The sequence below is a fragment of the Colossoma macropomum genome, unplaced genomic scaffold (assembly GCF_904425465.1).
Source record: "Colossoma macropomum unplaced genomic scaffold, Colossoma_macropomum, whole genome shotgun sequence".
Lineage (NCBI taxonomy): Eukaryota > Metazoa > Chordata > Actinopteri > Characiformes > Serrasalmidae > Colossoma > Colossoma macropomum.
In genome coordinates, this window is record NW_023494935.1 from 1 (window position 1) to 27,670 (window position 27,670).

Sequence of the window (27,670 nt, forward strand, 5' to 3'; positions counted from 1 at the left end):
GCAATGAGTGATGAAGTGTCAAGCTTAAAAGTGTTGCCCATAAAGACGCTTTGCAAAACCTGCTGTCTAAATGCGGGATACCTATTTTGCATGATAAAAATATTTTGTGTTTACTTCAGCTACTTATAAGTGAGTTAGGTTAGACAGAGTTAGTACTGATATCGGTACTCAGTATCATTCAATACTTAAGGATTAGGTATCAGTATTGAAAGGGAAAAAGTGGTATCAGTCCCAAGGAACAGGACTAACAAACAGTGCTCTTGAAAGATCTAAAAAGATCTTTATTAATGAAGATTGTGAAGATTAATAGAAATCTAAAGAGCCAAAAAGATCTATAGAGATCTTCAGCAAGTGATACAAGAGGCCAGTGTACACAGTTGGTGGATAAGGTATTAATCTGTACTTTATTCACAAACTGCAAAAACTGCATAAATATATCTAATTTCTACAGGCCTTTTTATTTTTTTAACTTGAATTTCATTTTTACATTTTAATTTTGATGGCAAAATGATGGCATCAGAAACCCTCTCTACACTCTTAAAATAAGATGGTTCTTCAAATGTTCTTTAGTAAAAGGAATGGTTCTATTTAGAGCCATACGTTCTATGTACAATCATTTCAGGCTTAAATGGTTCTTGGCATTATGAAATCGTTCTTCAGACTGGAGTAAGCATGTTTATGGTTCCATATAGTACCAAAAGGGTTCTTCTGTTGTTACAAACTTGACATCGTAACAGTAGCAAAACCCTTTTTGGGGCTATATGGAACCATACCCTTTACTAAAGAACTCTTGAAGAAGCATTGTTTTGTGTGTAGTCTGATGAGCTTATGAACAGCTTATCTTTTAAAACCTCTATTTTTTTTACATGGAAAAGAGGGTCCAACTAATACCTGACGAGAGTGAAAACTGGGCTACAATTAGTCTTTTTCAGCATGATACTATTATAAAAGGCTCTTCACTAAAGAAACTGTTTTTTAAAACCATTTGTTCTGGAAAATATGACCACAAAACAGACCAGATTTACATTTTGAGTTAGCTAGATTTATATAGCTGCCTTATATAAATGTCTTAGTAAACTATACAGCTGCGAACCATATATACATGGCGAGTTACCTCGCTAGCACTGAATTAGCATTGAGATAGTTAATTAGCTGGCAAATATGCCTCATTAAAATAGACAGCCACAGACCATATGTACACATCGAGTTAGCATGCTAGCAGTGAGCTAGTTAATTAGCTAGCTTCAATGCCACACTTAACTAGATTTGTACAGCCACAGTGCTGGGTCATTCTACAGAAACGTCCATTTTTGTGTCCCCTGTGTTTTTGTGCGTTTACAGATATATTAAACTTAAAAATATGTTAAGGTTACAATTTATGTAAATTTTACAATAAAACAATAAGTTTTTTTTAACAATTATACCTTCTTGAGCCTCAATTTAGCAATATTGGTTTTAAATCAATTAACTACAATTCCAAGCACCACAGAAGAACTTGTCCCCACAGTCATGTGTAAAGGCTGAGGTCATATTTTGAGGTAAAAACATGTTTTTCTGCAATTTTAACTACAATAATCTATACATGACTATGAAATATATAAATTAAATGACATAAAGAAAACAAATGGTAAATAAATATTTTAAAATATATAATGAAAGTTGTGGTCCCCAGGAGTCGTGTCACTGATGTTATTGCGCAACAAAAATCTCTTATTTTGAAATAAAAATCACACTGATGACATCACTTGACTTCCTTTTACCTGTTTTCTGAGGATCTATGAAGAAAAGCACATGGTGAGTCCACTGTGTCTTTCAGTTATCAGAGATTTTCTCATTCAGCTCATGATTTCATATGAAGCTTTTAGCTGAAGTCACTGGTGTGAGTGACTTTATTCTGAGGTCATTGTGAAAAAATAGAATACAAATTGATTAAATTACATATTTTAGTGGATATTCCATGATTAACAACATGTGGTTTGATGCTCTGTAGCAGCCATTTTGTAAAATGCATTTTTCTTTAAAATGTCTCTGGAGTTTCCTTTCTTATGTGCAACATCAATGAGAATCAGTAACACCAGTGACTCCTGTGGATAGATAGAATAGTGGATGCCCCTCTAATCTAGATTTATAAAAGCACAGACCACATGTACACATCAAGTTAACTTGCTAACTTTGATCTAGTTAACTAGCTAGTAAAATGCCTCACTGCACTGGAGTTATACAGCCACAGAACACATTTACATGCCAAGTTAGCTAGATTTGTACAGCCACGGAGATAGCTCGCAAGCATTGGCCTAATTAATTAGCTAGCAAAAATGCCTCATTAAACTAGATTTATACAGTCACCAACCACAGGTACATGTCAATTAGCTAGATTTATATAACCATGGAGATACCTAGCGTGGAACTAGTTAAATAGTTGAAAAATTACTCATTATAGGTTCATACAATCACAGACCACATTTACACGTCAAGTTAGCTAGATTTATAAAGCCAGGGACCACATGCAGATGTCGAGTTAGCTTGCTGAGCATTGAACTAGTTATTGAATGGTAGTTTAGTAGTATATAGTAGTATATTACACAACAAGTTGAGTTAGCTAGATTTATATAGCCACAGAGTTGCTTGTTAGCATTGAGCTAGCTAGCAAAAATGCCTAATTATACTAGATTTATACAGCCATGCAGCTAGCAAAAATGCCTTATTAAATGAGATTTTTACAGCCAGGTACAAAATAAACACATTGAGTTAGCTCATTAGCGTTGAACTTGGTAATTAGAATGTAATAATGCCTCATTAAACTAGATCTGTACAGCCACAGACTGCATGTACATATTGAGTTAGCTAGACTTATATAGCCACAGAATTATCTTGCTACCGTTGAGTTTGTTAACTAGCTTTAAAAAATTCCTCATTAAAATAGATGTTTACAGCCATGAAACCACTGTCCAGTTAGCTAGATTCATACAGCCACAGAGTTAGCTCACTAGCGGTTAGCCATTTAACTAGCAAAATTGCCGTACTAAATATTACACAGCCACGGAGTTAGCTCAATAGCATCGAGCTAGTTAATTGGCTAGCAAAATGCCTATTAAACCAGTTTTATAGGAAAGCTTAATTGCCATTTTTTTTTGCAATGGCAATTGTTAGCATTTTCAGTTTTTACCCTTTTTTTTCATAAACCTTATCATATGTCATGAAGCTAATCAGGCAAACACTGTCAGCTACTAAATAAAGTGGCCAATCAAATATCTCACATCGCTTTTTTTTTCTTTTAGTCAGGGAATCTTCATCAGCACAGTGAACAGCTCGGAGCTGCATTAGTCCAGAGGGTGATTCTGGTTAGACACACTAGGTATGCGCATAACTGTAGTAAATATTTAATGTACAACCCTATTTCCAAAAAAGTTGGGACCCTGTGCAAAATGTAAATGAAAACAAAATGCAATGATGTGCAAATCATTTAAATTCTATATTTCATTGAAAATAGTACAAAGACAACAAATCAAATGCTAAAACTGAGAAATGCTTGAATCTGATGGCAGAAACATGTTCCAAAAAAGTTGGGACGGGGGCCTGTTTACCACTGTGTTTCATCACCTCTTCTTTAAACAGCACTCTGTAAGGATTTGGGAACTGAGGAGACACTGCTGTAGTTTTGAAAGTGAAATGTTTTCCTGTTCTTGATTGATGTAGGATTTCAGCTGTTCATCAGTCGTATTTTTCATTTCATAAAGTGCCATATGTTTTCAGTGGTGACAGGTCTGGACTACAGGAAGGCCAATTTAGCACCCTAACTATTTTAATATGGAGCAATGCAGTTGTAATATGTGCAGAATGTGGTTTTACATTGTCTTGCTGAAATAAGCGAGGCTTTCCTTGAAAAAGATGTCATCTGGATGGCAGCATATGTTGCCAAAACCTGTAATCTTTTTCTTGTTGCTTTGTCGATTTATTTTTCTGTTTTTTTAGGATCATTCTTAATCTTTCATTTATATGTTTTGTCTGGTGATTGTTCATTACTAATTTTAATTACTTTTTTCTTCATTTTAGATGCAGTCATGAAAAATCCATCTTTACAAACTGCAAGTGACAAAGAAATTGACCAGATACTCAAGTATATTTAACACTGTAGGGTGGGGGTCAGATGTTATACGAATGTACAAATCATTTAGCATTAATGGTGCCTTCACAGATGTGCCAGTCACACATGCCATGTGCACTAATGCACCCCTATACCTTCACAGATGCTGGCTTTTAAACTGTGCACTGATAACAAGCTGAGTGTTCTTTAGCCAGGAGGACACAGTGTCCATGATTTCCAAAAAGAATTTCAAATTTTGATTTGTCAGACCTCAGGACACTTTTCCACTTTGCCTCAGTCCATTTTAAATGAGCTCAGGCCCAGAGAAGGTGGCAGCATTTCTGGATCCTGTTTATATCTGGTTTCTTTTTTGCATTTTTGAGTTTTAACTTGCATTCGTGGATGCAGCTCCGAACTGTTTTCACAGAAAGTATTTTTCAGAAGTGTTTCTGAGCCCATGCAGTGGTTTCCACTACAGAATCATGTCTGTTTTTAATGCAGTGCTGCCTCAGGGCCCAAAGATCACGGCCAGCAGATACTGGTTTTTGGCCTTGTCCCTTACATACAGAGATTTCTCCAGATTCTCTGAATCTTTTAATGATATTTTGTACCGTAGATGATGAAAAGTTATTTGCTATTTTACATTGAGAAACGTTTTTCTTGAATTGTTGCACTATTTGATCATGAGTTTCACAGAGTGGCGAACCCCTCCTCATCTTTACTTCTGAAAGACTCCGCCTCTCTGAGATGCTCTTTTATACCCAATCATGTTACTGACCTGTTGCCAATCAACCACCAGGTGTTTTTTTTTTGCATTCCACATCTTTACCAGCCTTTTGTTGCCCGGTCTCAACTTTTTTGGAACGTGTTGTTCAAAATGAAATTCAATTTAAAATTAGCATATATTTTTTTCAAAAAACAATAATATTTCTCGGTTTCAACATCTGATATGTTGTCTTTGTACTATTTTCAATGAAATACAGGGTTTAAATGATTTGCACATCATTTCATTTTGTTTTTATTTACATTTTGCGTCCAAACTATTTTGGAAATGAGGTTGTAAATATGTGTAATAAATAATAAAAGAACAATTACTTTGTATTTTTATCATCATAGCATAAAAGTTGGAACCAGGCCACTGAAAAGATCAGTGGCATGGGAGTTATATCACTACTCTTAGTTTTATTGCAGCATAAAAGCAAGTTATGTTTAATAGCTAGCATGCGAGAAGATATATTGTTCCTTCTAATGTCTTCCCTTTCCTTCTCTGTGTTTGTCTTATTTATAAATAAAAATGGATTAAGTAGCTGAATTTGCAGGCGTATCAAATCGTATGGTCATATGACCAGCAGCGGCAAAAATCTCATCAGAATTATGGCTGAAAGAGAAACTGATGCACAGGAAACTGACATGCCACTCTGCTCCATATGTTCATGCTATGCAGTTCTCTGCAGAGCATTCTTTCAGAAACACGTTGACTTCTAGAAGCAATTCTTGCCTGGAAGCGAGAAAGCTGTGAAACATGCTGGCAGCCCCTGTCTGTCAGTTTCATCTTTCATTCATAAAGTTATTTATTCATATATTTTTTCACAAAAGTCATTACATCTTATAGAAGATTATGATAAAACATGATGTCAAATGATATGATAAATTGTGCTTAATATGACCATGGACATTAACAAGATAAACATGAACTAACAAAGATGAAATTCCATTTTGATTTCAGGTTCACTTTTAATGTATTTCATCAACCATTATAAGTAAAAGTGCTGAGGTATTGTGGTTCTATTATTTTAATGGATACTTTCTATTAAGGACGCTTGTATGGCTGCAGACAGTTAACTGTTTGTGTCTGCAGCTATAGAGAAACAAAGTGTTCATCAAAATTACATAACTTCTATAATAGGTTTTACTTCTGATACTTAAGTAAATGTAAAGGAAGTACTCAAGTACAAATACAGATCAAATACTTTCACTCAATTAAAATTTTACTAAAAGCATTTCGCTCTTTACTTTAGTACAGAAGTTGCGTGCTTTGTCCACCCTGCTATATGAATGCTCATACAAATGCAGTTGGTCAACACAAATATGCCTGTATCTGTTTCAGGTATTAAAGTTAGTCTTTTATATGTTTACCAAATGTTTTAACTTCCTACAACCATCCATCTGTTGCTTCTGGTTCTCGACTAATGAGGACTTAGATCCTGTCTCAGGTACTTTTATTTATAGTAATGTTTATAGTATTCCTCTTTGTAATGTTAGTATATATTTTTTGTACATATTTTACTGCAACTTTCAGCACAAGTCATTGCCATTATTATGCATTTGAAACAATGGCTTGCCTTCTTTGCAAAAACTGTTGTATAAAAGCAATAGAACTTTGAATGTTGTGTGCTATTGTGAAAAACATAGCACTGATGTTCATATAGTAACAGCCTCCTTCTTGTATTCTATTGCGTACACTTCCCCTTTTTCTTGTTGCTTTGTCAATTTATTTTTCTGTTCTTTTAGGATCATTCTTAATCTAACTATCATTTCTATGTTTTGTCTGGTGATTGTTCATTACCAATTTTCCTTACTTTTTTCTTCATTTTAAATGCAGTCATGAAGAATCCATCTTCACAAACTGCAAGTGACAAAGAAATTGACCAGATCCTTCCACATCTGGCAAGAGCCAAGTGTATTTAACACTGTAGGGTAGGGGTCAGATGTTCATTCTCTGTCTGCCTCTCTCTCTCACACATGCTCTACATATACACTCACTGACCACTTTTTATACACCTTAGTTATGCTCCTGACGATTATAGACTGTAGTCTGTTTCTCTGCATGGTGGATCATTCTCAGCACTGCAGTGACATTGATGTGGAGGTGGTATATTGTGCTGGTGTGAGTGAATCAGACACAGCAGTGCTGCTGGAGTTTTTAAACACTGTGTCCACTCACTGTCCACTCTATTAGACACTCCTACCTTGTTGGTGCACCTATATAAAGTCAGGGACAATAGCTGTCATGCCTTCTTTTGGCTCTGAGGTCTCCTTAGACTCCATTTCCCAGAATTCTCTGGGTGATCAAATGATTCACATGACTCCTGACCTTCCCTCACACTCCAATCAGCGCTCCCAGTCTCCAGAATATTGATCTGTTTCACCTGTTGTCATTGTTTAGCATTAGTATAAAGCCCAGGCTTTTAGGGTTTTTTTGAGGTATTGGTCCTTTTTCACAGAGTTACTGAGCGTTTCTATCCATTGTTTGCATTTCTGGTTCTGACTGATTTTCCCGTTTTTCGACATTGCCTTTTGCCTAACCCCTTTTTGGACTGTTTGCCATGTGTTATGTTTTTGTTTTGTGTCTTGTGTCTTTTTCTGTCTTTTGACCTGTACCTGTTTGGGGACCACAATTCTAGATTGCAATTCTAACATTAAAGCCTCTCATTCTCTGAGAGAAATTTTTATTGTTTTTTCAAAAATGTATGCCCATTTTGAATTTGATGCCAACAACACATTCAGTTGGGACGGGAACATGTGTACCCATTTTTTTAATATAGGATTTCAGCTGCTCAACAGTTCAGGGTCTCCTTTGTCATATTTCATAATGCAGAAAATGTTTTCAGTGGTGACAGGTCTGGACTGCAGGCAGGTCAGTTTAGCACCCAGACTCTTTTAATATGGAGCCATACTGTTGTAATATGTGCAGAATGTGGTTTGACATTGTCTTGCTGAAATAAACAAGGCCTTCCCTGAAAAAGACGTCGTCCGGATGGCAGCATATTAGGAGTTATCTTCAGCTCCTGAAGTCCTAATAGATAGTAGAGCCCTGCCAAAACCTGTATATATCATACAGCATTAATGGTGCCTTCACAGATGTGCACGTAACCCATGCCATGTGCACTAATGCACTACTATACCATCATGAATACTGGCTTTTGAACTGTGAACTAATAACAAGCTGAGTGGTCTTTAGACTGGAGGACACAGCGTCTATGGCAGCACAGTGGCAGCGTTTCTGGATCTTGTTTATATACTGTTTCTTCTTTGCGGTTTAGAGTTTTAACTTGCATTTGTGGATGCAGTGATGAACTGTTTTTCAGACAGTGTTTTTCAGAAGTGTTTCTGAGCCCATGCAGTGATTTCCACTACAGAATCATGTCTGTTTTTAATGCAGTGCTGTCTGAGGGGCCCAAAGATTACGGCCAGCAGATACTGGTTTTTGGCTTTGTCCCTTACATACAGAGATTTCTCCAGATTCTCTGAATCTTTTAATGATATTGTGTACCGTAGATGATGAAAAGCTAAAGTTCTTTGCTATTTTACATTGAGAAACGTTATTCTTGAATTGTTGCACTGTTTGCCTGCACAGTCTTTCACAGAGTGGTGAACCCCTCCTCATCTTTACTTCTGAAAGACTCCGCCTCTCTGAGATGCTCATTTTATACCCAATCATGTTACTGAGTAATAAAGGTTGATTGACTGACTGACTGATTGATTGAATAAGAAATTAGAACATCTGTTGTTTTCATAAGAACTATGACTTGTGACAACCCTGATAGCAACCCTGATAGTGGACCACTGTCGGCCCACTTACGGCAAATCTGTCGGTCCACCGGAGTTTTGCTCAGCATTTTCTGAGGGGTCCACCGGTGCTTAAGAGTATTAGACAAAATTCCACTTATTACTTATTTTCCACTCTCAGTCCAAACCAAACTGCAGTCTGCAAATTCATACCACTACAAATGGTGCCCAAAACTAATCTCCTTAGCAGGCTAACTAGCTAACCACCACCACCCTTTAGGAACGACATTTAACATAGCTGTCATGTCTAGCTTTAGTCTTGTCCAGCTAGCTTTATTTATTCTCAGATTTTTTATTGAACCCTATTCAATACTGTTTTATGTAGACTAGAGCTGCAACAAACGACTAATTTGATAGTTGAATAATCTATCGATTACTGAAACGAAAAATCGATTATTCGGATTATGAATCACTACATTACCAAATAACTCTTATGTAGCTATTCGCTTTTAAATTTAGCTTGAGGTTGTTTTATGCATTTGCTAACTGAATTCACTGTTTTAATGAACTTTCCTGCTAATACAAAAGATAAAATTTTTTTAACTCCAATATATTTTTCCTTTTAAAATATATAACCAAAGATGTGCAAAGTAGCAATAAAATATAACAAAACTAAATCAGTTTTCCCTTAATCAGGTAAATAAAAAATCGATCTAAATTTAAATGTTAAATTTAAACAGTGCAGTCTGTGATCTGCGCATTCTGCTGTCTGTCTACACTCTGCTGCAGCTAAATTCTACAGTCACAGGTCTTTAGTGAATCAGAGGAAAGTCAGTATCTCTCCATGCTCCTGTGAGAGTCTCGCTCTCTTCTGAGAGCAGATACTCACAACGCTGTAGAGAAGATGCGTTCTGATGGAGCGAATGGGAAAGTTCTCCATGAACAGTTAAATTTGAACGACTTTGTGTAGAGTTTCATTTCACTGATAACTCTTTGTCCAGCTGCCCTGTATGTCCGCTGAGAGCTACCTCCTGAAACCGTTAGCGAGTGGTGCTAAATGTTTGCGGAGAACAGAAAACTGTATGGAAACGCTCACCTCTGTTCGCCGAGTTTGACCGCACCGGCGGCCTCGACGTTAAGACGACAATGCAGTGTTTAAAAGTGTAAATGTTATCTGGAAAGTGAACAGGGTCACTGTGAGTAATAGTTACGTGCTTCTCTGTTCCAACTCCAGTTAAGATTCCAGAGAACACGCATTTCAAAATACAGATGTTACAGCTCAGTTCATAACATGGAATAGGACAGAATTTAACACTAACATTAGCTAACTAACTAGCTCGCTAGCGCAACTATCACGGCTTCCCAAACCACACACTTCTGTACTTAACTAACATACTACACTAATGAGTGCACTTCTAATGCTATATGGGCTATTTTTACACACTATTTAGTGTGCTAGTATGCGGTTTTGGGATGTGGAGTATCTTACCGAGATGAATTTTCTTCATCCAGTGAGCCAACAAGTTTCCTCATCAGATCCTCCAGCATGCAGGATGTGCTCTCATAGCCAGCTAAATTCATATATTTACAAATAACACAACTGACAACCTTTTTTCTGAGTTTAGCGTGAAAAGCTCCCACACTTTTGAGGATTTTGTTCTTGTTTAGTCATCGATCAGGTAGAAATAAAATAGCCCAATTTAAAGCTAAAACAGTACAACATAATGCGAGACCTGGAACTTAAAAAAAAATCTGTATGTGTAAAATCATAGTGTAAGCTATATATACTAATACGTTTTATATACCTTTTAAATTAAATTGGTGAGATTTTCCAACTTCCTGCTAGTTTGAGTTGGCTATAAATAGGCTAGTTTGAGTTGGTCTATTTATAGTACTTGGTCAGTGCCTTACTGCACTTATATTTTTCAACTTAATATTTCTTGCTTATAATTTTTAGTTTTGAAAATGACACATAGTCCTGCAGTAGGGTCTTCAGTACTGTTTCTGTCATATAAGACGCCATAGATGATACTTAAGCTTACATTCTTCTTTATCTTGAACATCTGTTTTATTCAGCTATATGTTGTTGCTTTATCTAGCCTCAAACTCTCTTGCTACCATAGTCTATTTTTTAGCATTAGGAACATTTTTATTGAAAAAAAAAAGAGATAAAAAAAAAAAACTTGCAACATACTGACCTTTTGTAGAGCAGTGCAGGGAAAAAAAACATGCATTCGCCGTTTTTAGCATCTGCTCATTTAGTTTTAATCCAAAATAACTTGCACAACCATGCTCAAAGATACATGGGTAGTGGTCAGAGTGGGAGTTGAAACTCGTGACGTTTGAATTCAGGGTCCATGTGCTTTATTCACTGTGCCACAGCTGCTCACGTTACATTAGAAATAATATAATTGTAAAATGCCTGCTTCTTTTACTGTTTTTCAGTCATGTCTGAGCTTGTGCCAAGTGTCCAGGAGATAAAATATGTGCTGAGCAATGGCACAGCAATAAGATGGAGAAGATTAGTGAGCCCCTGTTTATGAGAAATCGATAAGTTAGTTAATTACTAACATCTGTTTTAGATTGGCAGTGGGATGCCTTAAACATTCCCATGTTGTGTTCTGTGTTAAAGTATTTGTAAAATGCTTATTTTTTTCCTGATTAGGCTACAGTAAGACAGATCTGAGAGACAAGGCCAACTGAGACTGCAATGACAATGCAAGAGACAAGGACAATGGAGACTGCAACGGCAACGTGAGAAACAAGGCCAACTGAGACTACAACAGCACTGTGAGAAACGAGGCCAGCGGAGACGCAACGGCAGCGCGAGAGACAAGGCCAACTGACACTGCAACGGCAACACGAAAGACGTTGACAACTGAGACTGCAATGGCAACGTGAGAGACGAGGTCAACTGAGACTGCAACAGCACCATGAGAGATGAGGACAGCGGAGATGCAACGGCAACATGAGAGACAAGGTCAACTGACACTGCAAAGGCAATGCGAGAGACGAGGACAACGGAGACTGCAATGGCAATGCGAGAGACGAGGCCAACGGAGACTGCAGTGGCAATGCGAGAGACGAGGCCAACTGACACTGCAATGGCAACACGAGAGACGAGGACAATGGACATGACAATGGCAATGAGAAAGACGAGGCCAACTGACACTGCCATGGCAATGCGAGAGACGAGGACAACGGAGACTGCAACGGCAACGCGAGAGACGAGGCTAACTGACACTGCAACGGCAACGCGAGAGACGAGGCTAACTGACACTGCAACAGCAACGCGAGAGACGAGGCCAACTTACACTATAATGGCAACACGAGATACTAGGACAACGGAGACTGCAATGGCAACGCGAGAGACGAGGCCAACTGACACTGCAACGGCAACGCGAGGGACGAGGCTAACTGACACTGCAACAGCAACGCGAGAGATGAGGACAACGGAGAATGCAACAGCAACTTACGACGTGAAGCTGTGCCACGCACAAGTTCTCTGTCGTTATGTAATTAAACTAAACTTTTGAAGCTGTGTATGTAACATACCAGTGGAGCAGCTATGATGACAGGAAAGATCAGTGGGGTTATAAAGAGCAAAGGAGGTTTCTCCTTCAGTGATTTCTACCACAATTTTATGTTTGGATATTGTTAATAATTCAGTAGAGACTGTGGGGACTGATGTAGTTTATATACACCTGAAACAGTGAGAGATAAGTTTGTGACTGTATATTCCTTGCTTAATTTCTTTTTAACCATGACCAGATGTGACCAGTATGATTTAGATGACTCATGAAATCTGTGTGTTCCTTTGTGTTGTGAATGCTTTTCTTTTTTCACTATTATTCTCTAGTTATTGATGTTACTCAATAATTTATGCTGATCTTTTTTTCTCATCTGTGCTCCTGATATATCTGAATGTTTGCGGACACGGATATCCCCGGATATGATGTCTTTTCGCGCAGTGACAGTCTGATTTCCAGCCTTTGTAAGGATGCATTGATGTATTGTACACTGTTTATTGTATGGGTTACATGGTAGATATATATATACACTGCTCAAAAAAATAAAGGGAACACTCAAATAACACATCCTAGATCTGAATGAATGAAATATTCTCATTGAATACTTTGTTCTGTACAAAGTTGAATGTGCTGACAACAAAATCACACAAAAATCATCAAAGGAAATCAAATTTATTAACCAATGGAGGCCTGGATTTGGAGTCACACACAAAATTAAAGTGGAAAAACACACTACAGGCTGATCCAACTTTGATGTAATGTCCTTAAAACAAGTCAAAATGAGGCTCAGTATTGTGTGTGGCCTCCACGTGCCTGTATGACCTCCCTACAGCGCCTGGGCATGCTCCTGATGAGGTGGCGGATGGTCTCCTGAGGGATCTCCTCCCAGACCTGGACTAAAGCATCCGCCAACTCCTGGACAGTCTGTGGTGCAACGTGACGTTGGTGGATGGAGCGAGACATGATGTCCCAGATGTGCTCAATCGGATTCAGGTCTGGGGAACGGGCGGGCCAGTCCATAGCTTCAATGCCTTCATCTTGCAGGAACTGCTGACACACTCCAGCCACATGAGGTCTAGCATTGTCCTGCATTAGGAGGAACCCAGGGCCAACCGCACCAGCATATGGTCTCACAAGGGGTCTGAGGATCTCATCTCGGTACCTAATGGCAGTCAGGCTACCTCTGGCGAGCACATGGAGGGCTGTGCGGCCCTCCAAAGAAATGCCACCCCACACCATTACTGACCCACTGCCAAACCGGTCATGCTGAAGGATGTTGCAGGCAGCAGATCGCTCTCCACGGCGTCTCCAGACTCTGTCACGTCTGTCACATGTGCTCAGTGTGAACCTGCTTTCATCTGTGAAGAGCACAGGGCGCCAGTGGCGAATTTGCCAATCCTGGTGTTCTCTGGCAAATGCCAAGCATCCTGCACGGTGTTGGGCTGTGAGCACAACCCCCATCTGTGGACGTCGGGCCCTCATACCATCCTCATGGAGTCGGTTTCTAACCGTTTGTGCAGACACATGCACATTTGTGGCCTGCTGGAGATCATTTTGCAGGGCTCTGGCAGTGCTCCTCCTGTTCCTCCTTGCACAAAGGCGGAGGTAGCGGTCCTGCTGCTGGGTTGTTGCCCTCCTACGGCCTCCTCCACGTCTCCTGGTGTACTGGCCTGTCTCCTGGTAGCGCCTCCAGGCTCTGGACACTACGCTGACAGACACAGCAAACCTTCTTGCCACAGCTCGCATTGATGTGCCATCCTGGATGAGCTGCACTACCTGAGCCACTTGTGTGGGTTGTAGAGTCCGTCTCATGCTACCACGAGTGTGAAAGCACCACCAACATTCAAAAGTGACCAAAACATCAGCCAGAAAGCATAGGTACTGAGAAGTGGTCTGTGGTCCCCACCTGCAGAACCACTCCTTTATTGAGTGTGTCTTGCTAATCGCCAATGATTTCCACCTGTTGTCTATTCCATTTGCACAACAGCATGTGAAATTGATTGTCAATCAGTGTTGCTTCCTAAGTGGACAGTTTGATTTCACAGAAGTTTGATTTACTTGGAGTTATATTGTGTTGTTTAAGTGTTCCCTTTATTTTTTTGAGCAGTGTATATATATATATATATTGTACATAAGTCAAATTACATCTTGATGCACTGGAAACAATTATCACGGACACGTTGCGTGGCAATAAAAGAATCAATCAATCAATGATCTACAGCAGATCTCTTTATTATTGATTATGAATTATCTTCAGGTTTTTAAAAACAGTGTATTAATAGAGGAGCATATAGACATCAAATAAATAAAAAGCTTTGGAGATTAACTTACTTTAGATACAAGACATTAAAATGTTTAAAACATGTTCAAACTGCACTGCTACTTCAAAAAATGTGTTGTTGCTGTAATACCACACAACTGAGGGATAAATGTGTAATAATAATAATAATAATAATAATAATAATAATAATAATACACACACATCTTCTAATATGCTGCTCCTTCTGGGTCGCAGAATAATAATAATAATAATAATAATAATAATATTATCATTAATATTAAGAAATGTTTTTAATGTCATGGTTGACTGTTTCAATGATACTCTCTCTTGAAGTGAACCTGCACTGAAAACCAAAACCAGCAAACTCAGTCACACATTCCTAATGAGTTACTGCAAAGCCAAAATGTTTATCTCTAGAGACTGAGAGCTGTGCTTTACAAATCGAACTGCGCAACAGAGGACAATTTATTACAAAAGTCATTTTTGAGACATTTGTATTGATCCAATCATCATGAATTCTTCACACAGTGTTAAAAGCATTAGGTCAAATGATGAAAATGAAAAAAAAAATTTAAAAATGAGAAGTTCCACAGTATTAATGAAGTTAAAGGAAATATTATACTTTCAGTTGTGTTCAAGAATCATAATGTGAGGACAAGTTGCACAGGAATGTGTTGTGAGTCACAATGAAGTGCTTGTGCTTCTGCTGAAGAGTCAAGAGGTCTGAGAAGCTGAAAACTAAACTCACCCAGATACTGCAGTGTCATAGTGAAAGTAATAATCCCATTGGCTGATTTACTGAGAGGTGTCAGTGAGAGAGAGACACACAGAGAGACTGTAGTCAGTCAGCTCTCACTCATGTATGAGTTTGTTTCCTCTACACTGATCAAGATGAAGCTGTGTTTGATTCTCGTCTGTGCAGTTCTTCTCTACACAGAGGCTAAAAGTGAGTAAGAGTGAAAATTTCAGTACTAAGTAGTGAACTGTTGTGCTGGACTGTAATCACTGTAATATTATTATAATTTTATATAATCAACAACATTTAGTGTGTTAACTGTAGATGCTACACTGAAATGTGAGATTTTTGTGTTAGTTTAAATTGTACAGAGCAATCACAAACACTTTAATACTACTACTACTACTACTACTAATAATAGTATGAATAATAATAAAATTTTTATATAGCACATTTCATATATTTTGAAATGCAGCTACAAGTGCTTTAGAGTACAATGACAAAAACAACAGAGAAAGAAAAGAAACTAAAGGTAGAGGCAAATACTAAAATTGCAACAAATAAAAACAATGAAAACAAACAAAACAACAACAACAACAACAACAACAACAACAATAATAATAATAATAATAATAATAATAATAATAATAAGTTAAATTAAATACAAATAAAATTGGGATAAGAGTACCACAGTAAGGATAATTTAAAAGTAATGTAAAAAATAGATGCCAGTAAAAGTAAAAAAATAATGAAAGCTAGTTAGTTAAATCCTAAAGTGAAGATATATATTTTTTAAACAGATCACAGCACTGAAACAAAAGAGATTAAAAGCAGAAATAGTTTTGTCTTGCCCTCAGTAAAGGGTTATACTTGTAAAACAGTGTGAGTGTGTGAATGTGTGCACTGACATGATGTTCTTCTTTTTTCCTCAGTTCAGCACAAGGACATCGCATTAGTCCTGTGCTCTGATACAGAGAAAGAGCAGATATATGGACTGGATGGAGAAGAAAAGTGGCACGCTGACTTCAGTCAGAAAAAAGGAGTGATGACCCTGCCAGAGTTTGCACATCCTTTCTCCTATGTAGAAGGAGCCTATGAGGGGGCTGTTACTAATACAGGAATCTGTAAACAAAACTTGGCTGTTTTTGTAGAAGGTTACAAGAGCCCTGCAGAACCAAAAGGTAAAACATCAACATCACTGCAACACAAAATGTATTTGCAAATAAACTGAACTTAGAAGAGGAACTACGTGCCAAGAGGAAATAATTTATCAAAAATAATGTTCCATAAATAACAAAAAGTCAATATAAAAATCAGACTGTATTGTGATAGTTCACAAAAAGGTTTCTGTGCAACGTACAGCATGGTAACCATTTTAAGTATCAGTCGCACAAACTTAATGGCTTTTTATTTTGTATGGTCATATTGGCTACATTCTGATCAGTTTGCCTGTAAGAAGGCTTTTACACTACACTGTAAAATGAAGTGATATTTATTCTAATGTAAGGACGTCACATTAAACACTGTTTGTGTATATAGATTTTTTTTTAATATAAATTCTACTCCACTTTGCAGTCTAAATGTTGTTCAATAAAAGATGAATATTTTTATCCTCAGATGCCCCTCAAAGTTCAATCTACTCCAAGGACGATGTGGTGCTGGGCTCTAAAAACACTCTAATCTGTCACATCACTGGATTCTACCCGCCTCATGTTGGAGTGTCTTGGAGCAGGAACGATATAGATGTGACAGGTGAAGCTTCTCTCAGCAGATATTATGTCACTGATGATGGAACCTTCAACCTGATCTCTCGTCTGAGCTTCACTCCAGGGGAGGGCGACATCTACACCTGCAGTGTGGAGCACACGGCTCTGGAAAGACCACTGACCAAAACATGGGGTGAGATTTGTACCTGCTTATAGACCTGATTCTATTAAAGGATTTATTAATGATCCATGTGTGTAGCAGTGAATGTACTATTTTCAGAGAGCAAGACTGAACACTGAAATATTTCCAGGACAAACAAACCATTCACATAAAATTAATATCATTTAAAAGTGAAATTATAAATCTTATCAGAACTAAAATAAATATGAAAAAAATACATTTTACATAAATCAGTATTATATGTTTCTCAGAAAGTGAACTGTATGAATTAATAAAACGTGTGTGTGTGTGTGTGTCTGTGTTGTACAGATGTGCAGGACACTCTGCCCAGTGTGGGTCCGTCTGTGTTCTGTGGAGTGGGTCTGGCTGCAGGACTGCTGGGAGTCGCTGTTGGAACTTTCTTCCTCGTCAAAGGAAACAACTGTAACTGAGAGTCTGACTGTCAACAATACAGAAAAGTCATTACAAGATGATTTGCATGTTTGAAGCTTGTGTGATTTTTCTTGTACTCTACATTTTGTCATTTTTCTATTTTTTTGTTTCGATGTTCTACACCATGTCTTTGTGCTGTAATTTTGCACCTAGTGTAATCAAGCCTTTGTCCATTTGAATTCTATGCAACTAAAATTTCTTCATATTGTTATATATTGTTATATTCCCACAGGAGTGTGTTCACATATTTTGAAGACCTAAAATGATTTAGTTGGCCAAAGTAAATAAAGAGTAACTCTAAAGGGTAAAAGAGTAACTCCACAAATTTTTGTTTAATACCTGTTATTTTCCTATAAGCTGATGATTGGAATTAAACCTGCAGTTAAATGAAAAGTAAATAAAACAAGTTTACATTTACATTTTATTGTTACAATAAAAAAGTAAATGTAAAAGAAAAATAAATTGTGATTGGAGAATTGCATTGCATGAAGATCAATATTATTTTTATGTAAACACTTTTTTTATTGAATATTATTAGATAATCAACATCAACTAATGTTGGCATTTTTGCAAGCTTTTAATTAAATCTGAGGACTGGGGAAGAAAGCTTTCATATCATGTCTCACATCTCATTTTCAAGAATTTGGACATTACACTTGAAGTATTCAAATTAAACTTGATCATAAGTATTTGCAATGATATAAGCTCAGTGTTTAAAGTGGAATCAAAATATCTGTTCATCATTTGTTTTTCATGGGAACAGCCATGTAAACAGAGGTTAACTTTCATAAAATGTTCAGTACAGATTAAGCAGTTTGAAATGTAATGCAAACTCTTTAGTCTTGTTTTCTACAAAGAAAACCAGTTTTATGCATAATGGTATTGCTGTTGTTTCTAGTTTAATATAGCAGCATGTAGAAGAGTAAGTCTTATAAGCATGATCTCCTTTCATATAGATAGAACTGTTCAAGTCTGTGAAATCTGGGATATCTTTATCACCTTAAAGTGTGAAATAGACATGAATATATGGAAAAAAGAAAACAAGGTGAACCACAGAAAGCTTCACAGCTGTTTGCTTTCTGGGTGTTTTCAGTGTCTTGTTATTGGACATCATCCAGTTTTTTCACTTTTATGATTCTTGTATTTTAAAGCAAAAATTGTTGAGAAATATATGTGACATTTAGTCCTCACACACACACACACCCAAAACAAGAAATCATAAAACTAGACAACAATTAAATTACAAACTTTAAAAAAATGTCATATACTCCTGATTTCCTTCTTTTAATGAAATCACTATTTACCCATCATCCTCTGTTTGCCTTCCTATCATCTGTCACCTGTAGGACTAATTCTGTCCTCACCTTTAGTCTGAGGAACAGTTTATTCCCTATAGCCATTATGCAACCAAATCAGACCTTTAAAAATCCTTCATAACTGCTAGCTCTGTTACATACACACTTTATACATTCACTGCACTGAAGAACATATACATAGACATTATAGACTACATTTGAAATAAAAACAAATCTAAAACCTTACTTATAAAACGGATAGTTCCGGTCCTAAGATCTGATTGGCTGAGCCACGTTCGAAGCTATTGTAAAATCCCCAATATACCACAGCTATGACTGCCTCACATCAACTGAACTGTATTACTGCTTGTTGGGTATGAATGTGGATGAATCCCAAATGACCATTTCTAGCGATATTTTGCATTGTTATGGTGCAGGATCCAGTATTTAAATTCCTACATAGTGCACTATGTAGGGAGCAGGGAGCCGTTTGAGATTCAGCCCCAGTGTGAGAAAAGTGGCATTGTCAGACTGGCAGAAAACTCGCGGTGGTAATTTGGTGACCAAAAAGTACTTATAAACTGAAAGTATTTGCATTAAACAGTGCTGTGTTACATGTGTTCACTATACACAAAAAAGTTTTAAAAATCATGAAATGACCACAGTATACAGTGATTGGTGACCAAACTTTCTCCTCATTCAACCTCAGTGGTTGCTTAGCAACGATACTGTCCTCTAAAGGAACAACATTTCTTGGAGGAATACTTGTTTATGTTCATTATTATTAATAACTTAAATAATTATCTAAAACCTTGTGTATTTTAATATATTTTGGTTGGCCATTGTTTTATAAAAGCAATAAGCCATGAGAGGCCGTGTGTTGCGATTTTACCACGGGAAGGGAGTTTTAGATAAAGAACACCCTTCTCTGTGATGAAGTCAGCTTGTTGCTTTACTGAACCATGTTATATTCATTAGATGCAGTGCAAAAGTGTCAGTAAAACTGACTTTGGGCATTTTCTTTGGCAGTTGTATCATCTTATTATTGTTTATTCATCCTGTCTGAAATTCACTGATGCTGCTGCCTAGTAACCTGTGATGCAGTGGTGTAGCTGATTCTGATTGGTCAGTGAACTGAAGAGTCTGTATGAACTGGAACTCACTCTCTGAAACTCTCTCAGTTGTTACTGAATGTAGAGACACAATGATCCGGATTCTGCAGCTGCTGCTCACACTGACTCTGTCTATAAGGACAGGTACGTTTACATTTATGATCATTTTATGAATTAATAAAATAAACATCAGACATGGTATATTCATGTGCAGCAATTTCGTACAGTACAGAAAACTGTCTATCTGGGCAGTAAATATGCTTTTATATAAATACTAATTAACATGAATACAGTAAAAAATATAGACTTTTCAGTTTTCAGTAATGTTATTGCTATGTTGAGCTGTGTGCTGATTAGAAAAGCACACTGAAGTCTGAAAAACTGGGAAAGAGTGTGAAAAAGGTGTGAAAAAGTGATGGATAATTATTAATAATAACTGCACAAATAACTGAAAGACAATCTGTTTTGATGTAATATATTTGATTAATGTGAAAATGATGCAGCCTTTTAAATAAGTCAGTGCTGATTTGGTTCCTCTTCTCTGTGATGCAGCTCCACACACTGTATGAGTTTCCACCAGCAACACACATACTTTAATTTAATGGATTTATTAACCTGATTTATGTTAACCAAGGATTGATTAAACTGGTTTTACATAATGAAATATTGATTAAATTGATGTTGTTTAATTAAGACTCAATTAGATAGATTAACTTTAATGAAGGGCTGATTTGACTTAATGAAAGGCTGATTAAACAAATGTAAATTAATGCAGGATTGATTAGATAAACTAGGTATTGGATGGAAACTGTACATGATTAAGCTAACACACATAATATTACAATAGACTGGATAGACTTATTATTTATTTTTATATTTTCTGATAAATGTTTACTGCACAGATAACTGTGTTCTTCTAACCAGCTCAACACAGTGTTATGACTCATCTAGAATAGGCCGCATCATGAATGAGAGCAGATTCTCTCACCCAGACCTGCTTCAGACCAAAACACAGAACAAGATTACAAATCATCCAGCAAAGATTTGTTTTATAGGTTGTTGCAATCACAATGTCAAAAAGGAGCTCCTCTGGGTGGAGTGACTTTAGGGACAGACATTGATCAAACAATTAACATCACAAACTAAGGATTTTAATGCTGACTAAATCTGAGAAACAAATTGGACTAAAAAGTACACTACACTGGCATAGATCGGGCTTTTGAGGCCATAGCACCTAAACTGTAGAAAACCCTGCCCTGCCCACTCCTTTATGGACTGCTGATTCTGTGGATTCTATTAAAAGGCAGCTAAAGACAGATCTTTTTATACAGGTGTTTGGGTAATATGTGTGCACCAGGTCTGCATTTTCTGTATTTACTGTGTAGTGTATATTTTTATCATGTATTTATGTTGTTTTTATGTTGTATAATGCTTTTGTAAAGCACTTTGTGATGTATGCCTGTGAAAAGCATTTTACAAATAAATTTGACTTACTTACTTAAACTACCCTTACTACCTTTAAAGCAAAACAGGAGACAAGAGGCAGTCCAAAACAAACAGTACCTGCTCATACCTACCCAGGGATGTTAAGATTTCAAGGAGCAACAAACTTAAATAACACAGTTGCAGTGAATATGATCTTTAATATCAATATCAAACTACACAGGTTTAATCAAACAGCCATTGCAGTGAAAGTCAAAACTTTACTGGGCCCCATCTGAGCTGTTTTAGATCACTATAGGGCCCTGTCCTCTGATCCACAGGCCTGACCATCACTTTGTAGCTTCAAAATAAACGCTTTTCTGTGACAGCACAGAAAATGATGTGAGAAAACTGCGCCTGGAAACACTGCAGTGTAAGGTTATAAATAAAAACTCCTTAATAATACAAAGCACAGAGCGGGTTCTCTGTAAAATAATAATGAAAAATAATAATAATAATAATAATAATAATAATAATAATAATAACAACAACAACAACACCCACAACTATTATTTATTTATTTATTTATTTATTTATTTAATTGTTTGTTTGTTTGTTTGTTTGTTTTATAATGATCATTAATATATTTTTAGTTGAGGCTTTTTGTTTTCACTGTGTTGTCTTTATCCTGCTCTTTTCTGTTCTCTAATTCTGCAACATATTTCCCACAACCAAGTAATGATGGAGAAAATAAAATTCAGTATTTGGTGAAAGTGTACTGTGTCGTACTGAATGGCTGTGATGATTTATGTTCCTTTACCGCGTCCGCAAAATGTTGCCGGGCAGCTTCTACACACAGTGTAGTCATTTGAACAGCACAGGGAGATTTGCGCCATTAAGGCGCCTGCGCAGTCTCACGCGTTCCCGAAGCTGATCAGGAAGTGACAGCATTGACCTCAGCTGGCCCCCCACATAAAAACAGCGGGGTGAGTCCGGTTTTTCTAGACGGTCAAAAGGGATAAAGCGCTATCTCTCTCTATGCTCGTACCCTCTTTTGTAGTTGCAGTGCGTCCCCAGATGGCCAATCGCAGACCTGCAACAGGCAAAAAGAGGAAAAAGCAGCACAAACACACAAACATATACATTACAGCCACGGCCGTCACTTCAACAACATTTTACCTGAAAACAAACGGCTTACTTTTTTTGTAACTATATTCAAGTTTATTTGTGTTTACTAACGTTAGTAATGTGTTTTCAAGAAAAACAAATGTTAAAGATTGTTTTGGATATAAGCGATTATTGTACATAATAACCTAAGGTTAATTAAACGTACAAATTTGATAAAACTGTTTAGACAGTACAGTTCTCTGTGTTATGATGTGATCAAGTTTAATGAAACATTGTGACTTCTTTATTTAATAACATTCATATTTATTTGATTGTCTTACACAGACATGTTTGTTACTGTGACTATTAATTTTCTTTTTCTTTGTTTCATTGGCAGATGGGTATTATACGTACACGACAGATGAATGTATCACCAGTTCACCAGATCTGTCGGATGCGGAATTCATCAGGACCACGTATTTTAATAAGGATCCAGTGGCACGGTTTAACAGCACTGTGGGGGAGTATGTAGGGTTCACTGCGCTCGGAGTGAAGAATGCAGAGCGCTTTAACAAGGGACCTGAAGTAGCGCAGATGAGAGCTGAGCTGGAGAGATACTGCAAACCCAATCTACAAATAGACTACTCTAATGTTCTGGAGAAAACAGGTAAGTGACACACAGACTACACTGTTAAAAGAAAACACGAGAGCTTCAACAGCAGAAAAGAGCTGAGCTGGAGAGATACTGCAAACACAACCTGAAAAATGATTTCTCCTACGTTTTGGAAAAGACAGGTAAGCATGAAGCGGAGATGCAGATGAGACTCGCTTCCAGTCCATTTACATTATTTTACTTATTTACAGCCTCAGGGCCGGAAAAAAAATATATTTTGTAAAGCAAACAATGGTCACAACGTTTTGTTAAAAATATATATATTTAAATGTTAGAAACTAATGTTATGTTTAAAGCTAATTTTGTCATCGTTTTAGCGTCTTGCACTTGCATCTTGGCCATGAACACACACAGATGATTAATATGATGTGTAATTATAAGCTATAAAGTCCAATAGTCTTACAATTTTATTGCAGCAAGTTTACTTATTCAAGATAACAAATATTTTTACAGTGTGTACAGTGCTTTATATTAAAGCAGCTTTATTTGATGAGAGATTTTTACAGGATAATAATAAACTTGAGTGCATAATTTATGCACTGTAAAAACTATTTGGGCTTTTAACTTAAAGTTTAAATTTACTTCAGTATTAAGTATAAAGTTTAATTACTTCAGAATTGTGAAGTGGCCCGAACACTAAATTTTTAATGTTAAAACCCCAGTTTTTACACTGTAGAGCATGAAGTTGTAGAGAGAACGAGACAGAATGTTGCAAACAACAAAAAGGCGAAGTCTTATTAAGAAAATAAACAAAAACAAGAACAAAAAAAAAAAGTTTACTAAGTTTTACTAAGGTTTTGTTGAGATTTAAGGAAAAGTTTAATGTAAATCATGTACTCTTTAACTCATATATTACAGGACATCAGGACTGCACACTTACCACCTCAATGTTTTGCTGGCTTCATGTTTTAATTAAAGTCAATGCCATTTAACTATTTTAAATTACAAATATTTAATATTAAGAAATGATAATAATAATAATAATAATAATAATAATAATAATAATAATAATAACGGGAACAAAAATTATGCATTTAAATAACAAAATTGTTTAATTTGTTTGTATTTATGTTTGTTTTACACTTCTGTATATGAGTATTCCCCAGTTTATTTATTTCTGTATTCATTTAGGAATTGGTATGTCTGTTTTTAATATTTAATATTTAGTTATTAGGGGAGGATGAGGTCTAATCCACAGCCATACTGACCAGCACTCCTCTATGTGTTTAAAGTGGAACCTCTTTTAATTTGGCACAGAATTTAAGGTGGAACTCTCCTTAAAGTAGTACTAAAATTAAGGTGGAACAGAATTTAAGGTGGAACTTCAATTAACGTAGCACTAAATTTAAGGTGGCACAGAATTTAAGGTGGAACTCTATTTAAGGTGGCACAGAATTTAAGGTGGAACTGGAATTAACATAGCACTAAATTTAAGGTGGCACAGAATGTAAGGTGGAACTTAGTTTAAGGTAGCCCTAAAATTAACGTGGCACAGAATTTAAGGTGGAACTTTCCATTCACAGTAGCACCTAGCAACGAATTACCATCCACCATGGATACTGCAGCTTCTGCTTAAAAACATTTTGGCAACATTCGTTCATGAACTTTCCGTTTCTAGTTATTATTATTATTATTATTATTATTATTATTATTATTATTATTATTATAACCATGTAAACAAAGCAAACTCATTCAACATTGTGTTCATTTTGGTTTTTTTTATGCATTTAATATCTGATTAGTAAGTGTAACTGATTATTGTACATGACAGAACAGTAACGTATGTATACTCCAGTAAAGTATGTGTCTCTTTATGATGAAAATCTAACTGAATTATGTTTTTGTGGTGACATGCTAAAGGGGGGCTTTTGCCTGTGTCTAGAGGGACTCTTTACTCCAAAGGTCTAACATTTTCACTTCAAAAGAAAAAAAAAACTCATCTTAAAAACCAATGTTAAACTATCTGCGCAACCCCCCATAATTATATATTTATCAAAACAGAGTGAAGAACCTTTTTATAGTTTAAAGAACCTCTACATAGTGTAAAGGTTCTAGGAAGCACCCTGCAATCAGAATAGAACCTTTACATTATATAAGGGTTCTTAAAACCTTTAAATGCTTCTTAACAATTTCCTTTTTCAAATATGATTCTTTAGGGAACCAAAAGTGGTTCTGCTATGGCACTGCTCAAAGATCCCTTGCTGTGCTTTTAATGCTGTGATTACAAAATAGTACATTTTGGTCCACATTCAAATGGGGCCATCTTGTTGGGAAAAAGTCTGGAAATCAGATCAGGCCATTTTAAACCAAAACACCTGTTCCTAAGGAGCTTGATAAGTGACTTTGTGTTGCTATACTGTGAGAGGTTTATGGCTGGGGTTGCACTGTAGAAGGTTAAACCCAGGCATGTACAGTCTTATCTGAAAAGGGCCCACTGTGGCTGCAGGTTTCCATTCCAAACAAACAAGAGCAAAGCTTAATTCCACATGTTTCATCAGTTAGACTCAGTCTCCAACAGATGATCATGTGTGCTTGATTTGCACGCAACCACTCTAGCCCTTTGCAAATGAGACTGGATACCCCTACTTAAGAACCTCGAATGTAGTTCAACAGGTTTGATTCAACAACCACAAGATTTTTTGACTGTGTGAATCATTTGACCAATTTATTCCCCCCTTTTTCACTTCTGGTTCAGCATTGTGTTATAATCACAAATTATGTTCAATATGCTGTTCTTTTTTTAGCAAGAAAGTAAAAACATCTTTCCCAGTGACTAAACTCACTGACGTGTCCCTGCTTTGATGGAAATACAAGAGTTCATATTGCAATGAATGGTCCAAATTCAAATGGAATAGTGAACCATCTTATTGGAAAAAGGTTCTTGAATGTGGACCATTTGCGGGAACGCATTGTGGATGTTTGTTTTAGGATCATGCCAGAGGTGCTTCAGTGTGTTTAGTGTGACTGAGAAAGGCCTGCTGAAAATAGAAGCCATATTGCACACATTTTGTCTGAATGCTCTAAAATTATTTTATGAAAAGGTTGGTTTTATCGATGTACTAATAATATCTGTATTATTTATAGTGAAGCCAAGGGTCAAACTTGTGTCAGAAAAGCCGGGCAATGGTGGTCATCCAGCCATGCTGATGTGCAGCGCGTATGGCTTCTACCCCCCAGCCATCGATGTGTACTGGCTGAAAGACGGTAAAAAGGTGACCCATGCTGTGACCTCCACTGCAGAGATGGCTGATGGAGACTGGTACTACCAGATCCACTCCCACCTGGAGTACACGCCCACATCTGGAGAGAAGATCTCCTGTGTGGTGGACCACGCCAGCTCCAAGGAGCCCATCATCTACAACTGGGGTGAGAATAAACATACATTATTTCCGACTTTACAGGCTAGATGCACTGAGCCACTTCACGCATCTTGGGCTGAGCATAAGTAGTTAGTGGCCTTTTACACCGTAAGTCTCCTAAAACTGGAGTCATTATTCCTTATTAAAAACTCTTATTAAATGCTTAATTGCACAGAGAAAAAGATCTGCCATGAGATCATCTCACGAGATTACAGTAGAAAATTCCTTGGATTTGCATGTAAAATAGAAAAAGCAGGGCTTATGCAAATCAGATTGACAGAGATCCATTTATGTGTGCAAATAGAATGTTGAAAAAAATTGACTATATAAATATATGTATATATACACATTGTCAATTATGAATCAGCATGACTCAAAGTCAAATTAATAAAATGTCTTAATTTACTCAAAGCTTCTTAACATTTTAAATTAATATTAAATATTTGTGTTTACACAGATGGCTCTCTTCCTGAGTCTGAGAAGAACAAGATTGCTATTGGAGCTTCAGGGCTGGTGTTGGGGATCATCCTGTCAGCTGCTGGATTCATCTACTACAAGAAGAAATCCTCAGGTCAGTTCAGATAAGAGTGAGTTATGAGCCATCTGGAGTATTGATGTATTAATCTGATTTACCATAACATTTATTAATGTGTTTTACAGGGCGGATCCTGGTGCCGAGTTAAGCTCTGGTAAGCTTAGTTTCTTTTTATCCATTTGTTTAAAATCTATGAACTGGTTTTATTGTACTCAAACATAGATCACTCCCTTTTTAAAATAAAAAGTGAAGTATTCAGCTCTTACACATTTATCTGGATTCCTGCAGGTCTTTGTGATGTTGAGGACTCACCTTTAATCTCAGGTGGTGAAGCAGGAGTCTACAACAGATTTTGTCATCTGCATCCTGTTCATAGAATACATTTTACACAGCTGTTTTATTTCTAAGACTCTTTACTAAAAGCACAAGCTTGATTGTTTTCTTCTTATGAGTTTTTATGTATTATTAATGATGAGAGGAACTATTAGAAATTGATCTTTACTGCACACATTTATGAGTACATGAATTGTGAAAGAGGTAAACTGATTTTCACATTGATCTACTACATGATCAGTAAAAAACATTTATAGATCATCTTTACTCGAGACTTAATTATTAGGTGTGTGTGATTGTACCTAAGATTTACATTTACTGTTGGAATGGGCAAATCTGGCTTTGACTAACTGAAGAGCTCTTTAAATCTGCTTC

At 36.7% G+C, this 27,670-nt stretch overlaps 2 protein-coding genes across 3 annotated transcripts; both read left to right on the forward strand.

The window, feature by feature from the left end:
• The first annotated feature begins 15,217 nt into the window (after nucleotides 1-15,217).
• On the forward strand, nucleotides 15,218-18,158 carry LOC118800614 (H-2 class II histocompatibility antigen, A-U alpha chain-like). The gene is made up of 4 exons (XM_036560879.1): nucleotides 15,218-15,350; nucleotides 16,073-16,321; nucleotides 16,758-17,039; nucleotides 17,337-18,158. The coding sequence occupies exons 1-4, from the start codon at nucleotides 15,263-15,265 to the stop codon at nucleotides 17,456-17,458; spliced, it is 741 nt and encodes a 246-aa protein (XP_036416772.1). The 5' UTR covers nucleotides 15,218-15,262; the 3' UTR covers nucleotides 17,459-18,158.
• A 1,743-nt stretch (nucleotides 18,159-19,901) lies between these two features.
• LOC118800617 (H-2 class II histocompatibility antigen, E-D beta chain-like) lies at nucleotides 19,902-27,376 on the forward strand. Of its 2 annotated transcripts, XM_036560884.1 has the most exons (7): nucleotides 19,902-20,010; nucleotides 22,793-23,009; nucleotides 23,138-23,190; nucleotides 26,153-26,434; nucleotides 26,885-26,998; nucleotides 27,088-27,116; nucleotides 27,251-27,376. In XM_036560884.1, the coding sequence occupies exons 1-6, from the start codon at nucleotides 19,902-19,904 to the stop codon at nucleotides 27,108-27,110; spliced, it is 798 nt and encodes a 265-aa protein (XP_036416777.1). In that variant the 3' UTR covers nucleotides 27,111-27,116; nucleotides 27,251-27,376. The 2 variants fall into 2 exon arrangements, with proteins under 2 accessions (XP_036416777.1, XP_036416776.1); XM_036560883.1 differs by lacking the exon at nucleotides 23,138-23,190 and having other exon boundaries at nucleotides 22,793-23,062.
• Nucleotides 27,377-27,670: the final 294 nt, after the last annotated feature.

Excerpts from the sequence above, each read along its gene's own strand:
- LOC118800614 (XM_036560879.1), top strand. The coding sequence starts at position 15,263 with ATGTATGAGTTTGTTTCCTCTACACTGATCAAGATGAAGCTGTGTTTG. Across the intron at positions 16,322-16,757 it reads GAGCCCTGCAGAACCAAAAG|ATGCCCCTCAAAGTTCAATC; the intron begins GTAAAACATCAA and ends TTTTATCCTCAG. Across the intron at positions 17,040-17,336 it reads ACCACTGACCAAAACATGGG|ATGTGCAGGACACTCTGCCC; the intron begins GTGAGATTTGTA and ends TGTGTTGTACAG.
- LOC118800617 (XM_036560883.1), top strand. The coding sequence starts at position 19,902 with ATGAACTGGAACTCACTCTCTGAAACTCTCTCAGTTGTTACTGAATGT. Across the intron at positions 20,011-22,792 it reads GACTCTGTCTATAAGGACAG|ATGGGTATTATACGTACACG; the intron begins GTACGTTTACAT and ends TTTCATTGGCAG. Across the intron at positions 26,999-27,087 it reads CTACAAGAAGAAATCCTCAG|GGCGGATCCTGGTGCCGAGT; the intron begins GTCAGTTCAGAT and ends TGTGTTTTACAG.